At 33.1% G+C, this 7,937-nt stretch overlaps 1 protein-coding gene across 1 annotated transcript in view; it reads left to right on the top strand.

Moving 5' to 3' along the window:
- The window catches only part of SPOPL (speckle-type POZ protein-like), a 63,742-nt gene extending 56,245 nt beyond the window's left edge, over window positions 1-7,497 (top strand). The window contains exon 11 of the mRNA XM_012650537.1: window positions 3,224-7,497. Coding sequence (XP_012505991.1) covers window positions 3,224-3,368 — 145 coding nt within the window. The 3' untranslated portion in view covers window positions 3,369-7,497. The remainder of the gene's footprint in view (window positions 1-3,223) is intronic.
- Window positions 7,498-7,937: the final 440 nt, after the last annotated feature.

Here is a 7,937-nt window from a genome sequence, read left to right as displayed (position 1 = left end):
CTGAGTCACTGCTTCTTAGGTTAGCCCAAGTAGCTTGCATCATATGCTGTATTAGGGTAGCTGGCTAATATTCCAATTTGATCTTTCCTTTTCCCTGGTAATCTATAACGCTTGGGTAGTTGCTATATCTTTCTAAGCCTGGATCTTCTGAATATATTATTCCCTACTTTTTTCCCTTCCCATTTTTAGCGACTTTTCTATTTTTTGTAATTAAAATCAAAAAGGGAAGTGTTGGCAGGTTGAAGATTTTGCATCTACCTTTTATTAGTTTTGCCTATAAACCCTTAAATTCCATTTTCCCAAATTATCAAAAGTTGATATAAGAAAGTGAAAAAAAGAATTGTGTTAAAGACAATAAAATAAATTATTTTGTTGACTTATTTATTTCCTATTGCTTTTGTCTGTTTTGATATATGTAAAGTTGGTTAACTAAATTTCTGAAGTTTGTGAATTTTGTTTTCTGAAAGTAAAAAGTAATGATTACCTTAAAATTATTGGTTGTCCTGTATATTGGTCAGTATATGATAATATGATTTCATTATGGTATGTGATCCTAGAAAAAAAAAGCATTTTGAATTTAAAAAATACTGTGTTAGCAGCAAATGACAATTTCGTCATCCTTTGTACTTAGCCACTTTCAAACTCTAGTTTTACTCTGTTAAGGAAATACTTTACATTGTATAACTTTTTCAATATCAAAAAAATTAGCTTATTTTATACTTCCTGGAGAAGCTGTGTTATATATACAGACATTCAGTAGCTAATTATTGAATTAATAAATGAAAAGCTCAGGTATATTAAGAAGTAACTAAAGAAGTATCTATGTGATTCTAAACAACTAGTTGAAATTTTAAACATAATGGCGCACTGGTAATTTGATGTTTGTCAAATTAAAAAAAATTGCTTTATTGATATTAGCTACTATTAGTTCAACAAATATTAACCTAGTATCTATTGTGTCTCAAGCACAATGCTAGGGTGCTACATATAAAAAAATTTTGAGGGAAAATCTTGCTCTTCAGGAATTTATCTAGTGGAGATAGATATGATTATATATCAACTCATTATAATATAATAAGTAATATGATAGAGGAGGCTATGTATAGGCACTTGACTAAGAATAAGCCTAGAAATTTAGGGATGGCTTTTAGGAGATGACTAAGCTGAGTCATAAAACAGTAAAAGAAGTTAGTGAAACTAAGAAAGAAGTAGCCAACATTGCAGACAGAAAGTATAGCATGATCCAAAGCATAGAAGAATAAAATAGTAGTTGATCATTCATTTGACAGGTACTTAGATTTTATTATCAAATAAGTTCCCAAGGCAGTTTACTCAGTATAGTGAATATAGTGGTGAGCAGCACACATCTTTTCTTTGCCTTCTGGAGTTAATGGTTTGGCAGCAGATTAAACAGGCAATTGAAATAAAGTATGAGAAAGAATGTATAGCATATCCATAGAAGCATATAGCAAAGGGACCTAACCTAATCTAGGGGTCAGAGAAAGCGTTTTCAAGAAATTGTTGTAAAACTAAAGGCCAGAAATATTGGTAGGAGTTACCCTGGTGAAGAAGAGGGAAGAGAGGAAGAAAAGTGTATCCCAGAAAAAGGATATGCAAAATATTGTTGATGAGAAAAAACAATATAGAATGTGTGTGTGTGTGTGTGTGTGTGTGTCAGTGTGAGAGAGAGTGCGTGTGTGAGAGAGAGAGAGAAAAAGAGAGAAGGAGAGGGAGGGGGTAGGTAATGAGAAGCAGTTGGAGAAAGCAGGCAGACATCAGATCTTGGAAGGCTATGTAAAATAACATTAGGCTTTTAGATGTTATTCGAAGAGTAATGGGTGTCCAATAAAGGGTTTTCACTTGAGGAGGGGCCTGATCAGGTTTGCATTTTTAACAGTCTTCCTACATGCAGGATAGAGAATGGATTCTAGGGAGGTTGGGGTGACAGTATTAGTTGAGGAACAAGGTTAAATACAGGTAAACCAGTTGGAAAGTTATTGGAGTTGTTCAGGCAAAAGATGAGTGAAATTAAACTTGATTGATGACTATGTGACTAGAGAGAAATGAAAGTATATAAGAAATATTTTGAAGGGAGAATCCATAATATATGGATATTATTTGGATGGTGGGTGGTATAAAGGAGAGAAGAAAGGAGGCAAGGGTGGGTAGCTAGATTTGTTGCTTAAGCAATTATTTGATTGCTCAGTGAGAGCGTGTTGTCCATAGGGCACAATAACTAGTTGTGTCAGAGTATAAAATGCCAGAGCATGGAAGTGGGAGGTAGAAAGCTAGAGAGGGGAAGTAGGGAACCAACCATAAGGAGCCATGTTCCTCTTTGTAAAGGACTTGGATATAGGCAATGTGGAATAATAGAAAGGGGGGTGATACAGTCATATTTATGTTCCTAAGGTAGCATTATGGAACCTGGATTTGAGAGGAGCAGGACAGGAGATTAGAAGACAACTTAGGAAACTGTTCTAATAATCCAAATGTGAGGTGATATGTGCCTTACCCAGGGATTCAAGACATCTTTTAAGCCTTTCAAGCCTTAAGCTAGGGTTTTGATGATTGGAGAGGACAGAGTCCAGGATGTTTCCCCGGTTTTTAACTTGAATCACTGGGCGATGGTGGAAGCTTCAGCTAATTGGAAATGTGTGGGGAAAAATTGGGGCTTGGGGTGACAGATGATGAGTCCTTATCTGATAATCTTGAATATATGGGTCTTGAGGCACATCCAAGTAAAAAGAGCAGGTGGTTAGAAACAAACCTTTTGGGAGGCCTAGGATTTAACAAACTAATAGTTATCATCATTGAATATGATAGTTAAAATTATGAAGAGTGGATGAGGTAGAATGAATAATGCATGTTAAGGGAAAAGAATAGAGGGCAAAAGTTTGAACTTTAGAGAAAACCTGCCTTAATAGGTAGGTAAAAGAAGAGAAAGGGACTCTTGAAAGAGCTGGTACAGAAATGGTAACAGTGGGTGAGACCAGTTTCACATACTTCAGGGGAGTAGAACTTCCAGAAAAATTTGATAGTTGTAACAGAAAATACCAGTTAGATAAAGATGATATTTTAATAAAGTCAAATGGTTTGAATACGCAAGAGAGGTAGACAGTGTTCAAACATTTTGAAATAGACACATTTATTAAAAAAATTGACAGTGTAGCAATGCATTTTGAAAAGTGTTCTTCAGTAAACATCTCTTAATTTTATTTTTCAGCCAAGCAACTGACATAATGGAAACAGCAGGGTGGAAGTCCATGATTCAGTCTCACCCTCACTTAGTAGCAGAAGCCTTCCGAGCACTAGCGTCTGCACAGTGTCCGCAGTTTGGCATTCCACGCAAACGGCTAAAACAGTCCTGAATCTTCCATGAACAGTAGAAAAATGAAATTGACTTTTACTCCTCCAGGTCCAGAAGGATTCTAATACACAAACCATAAGCAAGAGTTGTTTCTGTTATTTTGTCCACAGAACAGAAGCTGAAAAAGCATATTGCTTACATTTCAGGTGGATAATTTATGGTTTATTCTTCAGCTTTAAATTAGACTGATTAATTCACTTCAAGGCCTTAAATTATCTTTGATGACTTCTCTTGTTCATATAATACTTTAATTTTTTTATTGTGCCTTGTCATTATGACCAAGGCTATGCAGGATTGCACTAGCTCCATAATGCAGTAATATTGATAACTGAAGATAATAAGTTTCAAAAGGATCTTCCATTATTTTGAGAAAGAAAAATGAATTTTATAGGGATTGTCCTACGCTATCTCAAAGTTTAAAACTAGGTTCTCCTTAAAAGCACTTGTTGGAGATTACCAGTAATGTCTCCAGTCTAAGTTTCTATAAATGTAGGAGAACTTGCTTACCTTCAAGGTAAGTTATGGCAATACACTGCTTCAATTCTAATTTATTTTTCATTTCAGGGGGCAAATATGCAATGAGTTGGCCCAGATTTTTAGTAAAATTTGTGATGTTTGTATGTATGTTAACTGTCCAACAAACTGTGGGTTTATCCAAGTTTACAATGATTGAGAACTGATTGAGGTTTAGATTTCATGAAGAAAGCATGTATTATGTGGAAGTAATTTTTTTTTAAATTTATAGTGACCTACATTTATATGAAGAATTCTGTTAAAAGTAAGGATGACCAAATGTAAACTTAATGAGTGGGCCAATTAAGAAAGATATATATGCACTTTTAATGTGTAACTTTTGTATGCTGAATGGCACATATATTTTTTTGCTTTTGAGGGAATTAATAAGGTATAATTAATTGTGTCTTAACTTTTGAAAGAGTTTTTTAAGATGGATGGAGGCAACTGGGATGTTTATGATAATAGATAAGAAAGATATCCTTGATTATGGTTAAATTGGTTTGGATTACAGACAATTCATTATTGAATTTACTCCTGTTTTATCACACTTTCGAAAAGGCACCTGAACAATAAATGAATCCTGGATAGTCTACTCTCCTTCAAACAATGAACTGATACCATTTGCCTATGGGAGATGCATACTAAAGGAGAGAACCCTTAGACTATGTCAGGCCACACTATGAACCTCCCCCCACCTCTTTGTTTTCCCTTTGTGTTTGAGTTGCTGTACTAACATTGTGGATGATATTGAAATTCTGCATAATGTGAACAGGATAAACTATTTATAAACTGCTTTTCATGGGCCAGTTCTTTATTATAAATGGATTTTAGCTTTAAACACATACACACATTCAGTGTTGGATAGTTGTGTTTCTAATGGAAGTCTGTTCTGGTGCATCGTCCCGGAGAAGCAGGAGCGATCAGTGTCAGGGCACTACGTCTGACTTACTGTGATAGTGACGACATGCTTCTTAGACAGCATTTATATTTGACCACAAGGGAAGAAATGGGTCACTGGAAAAAAATGCATATGCCTATAAGTTTGAATGCATAACTTTAGTCTCCAGATTAAAATTTTTATAATTTGTTTATTTAATTTTTGAATTCAGTACAAAAGGAAAAAAAATGAAGCTTGAGGTTTTCGAATAGATTTTATTTTTGCTATCTCTTTTTAGGTGTTAACTGAAGCAATTCTAATATATCAAGAATGATTCATATTTACATTGAACAAACACTGTCAAATAAGTGTTATCCACAGCAAACTTTACAGTTTGAAAAGATCATGTTTTCAGATATCTTTGTTTCTTTCTGTGTAGCTTTGAGTCACTGTTGTGGTAACTTAAATTTGAAATTGGAAGAATCCCTTGGGATAGAAGAAAGATTCTTACCTGGGAATGGACTTCTTCCTATGTAAAGTGTTATGGGAAGTAGAAATTTGACTTCCTTAACTTCACCATAAGATTGAGCCTGTTAAGTTTACAATGTACAATTTTAAAAATACACGTACACACATACATACATATACACTTTTAACTTAAGATATTGCCAGGGTCTTAAAAGAAAATAAAAACTCCCTCAGGCTATAGAATTATGTTTGTCATCTGTCAAAAATGACATTACTAATGTATCCATTTATATCAAATGCACACCATACCAGCACGTTGTGAATTAATTCACTGCTTGAATCTATATAGTGACTTCAGTAATACCATATAATGAACATTTCAGCTTGTTCTTACTTACTCTAGTGTTTATTAAAGATCTTAAGGATTTTATTATAAAGTTTGTTTTTGTTTTTTTTTTTGTTTTTTTTTTAGTTTGGTAACACATTTTGTACCAAAAATGTCAAACACTGTGCTATAAGAATATCCATCTTTGTAGAAATGTCCACTTTTCAGATAATATAATGCCTACCATTATACTAACAAAATCATATGGTAGTTGATTTATTTTTTTATTTATTATGTATATTTTTGGTATTGTGGGTTCTTGAAGCAATGATAAAAAACTTCATGTGTTCTGATGTAAGTGCTCTAATAGCCTCCCCTCCATTTTTAAACTACATACATTGTTTTCAAAATGGGCACAGACTCTGTCCAGCCTTTTAAACTATCAGCCTGTTCCTGTTTTCCCTTTATTACCTAAACAGGGCTTTTCCGTAGAAAGTAGTGAGTGGTTTTAAATATTACGTATTATAAAAATAATCATTGGATAACTGTTCTTTAGACTAAGATTTAGAAACACTCTATTTGTGCCTTTTTCATTTTTTAATTTTAATGTGTATTGATATTTGGAGCACAAATACGAAGGTGCCATAATATGGCTTGCCAATGTTACCTCCTTGAATAGTCATGTGTCATTGTCTTAAAATGGTAATTGGAGAACCTTGCATGAATTACGCGGTCATTTGTGGTGTGTGTGTGTGTGTGTGTGTGTGTGTAGGTGTGTATGTGTGTATACCTGTGTTTGCGTGGGCTTTGTGTGTGTTATGTTCAAAAGAGTAAATTTCTGAAAATAGGAACCAGTTAAATGTTGAAAGTTCAGGTTAGTTGAAATATTTCATTTAAATGTGCTTTATTTTGGGGGACAACGGATGACATGAAATAATTCTCAAAAATATGATCAATTTACTGCATGATGAAATGTGAAAACAGTGCCTTTTTAGGACATCAATTATAAAATTAAGTTTTAAAATATTAACAAAAGTCTCTTAAAACAGTTGTCATAAACACTATTGGTTTATTTTCAAACTAGATTTAAGTAAAAGCTTAAATGGCCAAAAGGATACTTATTAATTTATTTACCTATTTAAGTTTTATGCTTAAATTTAAAATCTAAGCAGAATTCTTTATAAAATTGGTAGATCATAGATATTACCCAGTGTTACTAAAATGCAACAGGGACTTTGGTAAGTTAAGTTTTATGAAAATTCAACTCAGCAAGCTTCGATCATAGCCAGGTATACTTGAAGAGGTGAATTATTCTGACTTGGACGTGCATGCTCTTTGATGGATAAAATACTCAATTATTCTTGCAAAAGAAGGTGGGTGGGTGAGTGGTTTGTTTTAGTGTTCTCAGATTGTAAAGATAGCACTTTCAGCACACATATGAGTATTTTACAGACCTTTTTTATACAGATTATGAGCTCTACTTTATTTAAGTGTTCATGGAATGATGTAAATTTTAGGTCCAGTTGAAAAATATCGAGTGCCTACCATATGCAAGACTTCCTCTTCACTAGGAATGAAATCACACCGTGTCTTGTTTGCAGTATGTGAACTTTATGTTTGAAAAGGAATTCTTATATTTAAATCTTTTTCTGTTGTTAATCATTGTATATTGTAACTGAGTAAATTTTGCATTCAGTTTTTAAAAATGAAGAAATAAATTGAGTCCCATTTTTGAAAATAAAATTCTGCAAAATTTATTTAAAAATTAAATCTGGGGGAAATTGATTTTCAAGATTCAAATGTATGAAAACTTATATTGAAATTTTCAGGCTCGTTTTTAATCAGCTGATGTTACTGATGAGATACGTACTACTTGTATCTTGTTGCTGAAAATATTTTTTGCATTTCAACACATTGAGTTAAAATAAAATTGTTACTTATTCAGAATTAATTGTCTTATTTTGTGTTTATTTGAAAAATACAAACTTTTTTTAGGTTACTGTGATGCTTTGCAAAAGAGTCGTGTATTTGTTATGATAAATTTGCATGGTAATTGTCTTTTCTACTTAGGGAAGTTAATACATTTTGTAACCTACTAAAGACTTATTTCTTAACTGAGATATTACTCATTTATTTTAATGTTGCATACCATCAATATTGAGGGACTTATTCTAACGCTACATACACTTAGAGATCAATTTTTTCCTGTCACTCCTATTCCTTCTTAATTTTAGTTATCACAGAAAATTTGATAATTTGCTGCTATCAAAAAGCAGGTTTGGGGCAGGATATTCCTGAACCAATTTACTAACAATATCATAATCAGTGCCTTAAAATTACGGCCAAAATGGCAGTAGAAAGCCATAATGGAAAACCTTCTATAT

Source organism: Propithecus coquereli, unplaced genomic scaffold (assembly GCF_000956105.1).
Source record: "Propithecus coquereli isolate 6110/MARCELLA unplaced genomic scaffold, Pcoq_1.0 Scaffold33, whole genome shotgun sequence".
Lineage (NCBI taxonomy): Eukaryota > Metazoa > Chordata > Mammalia > Primates > Indriidae > Propithecus > Propithecus coquereli.
The sequence above is the reverse complement of the archived record's forward strand: the minus strand, read 5'-3'. Positions and strand labels throughout refer to the sequence as shown.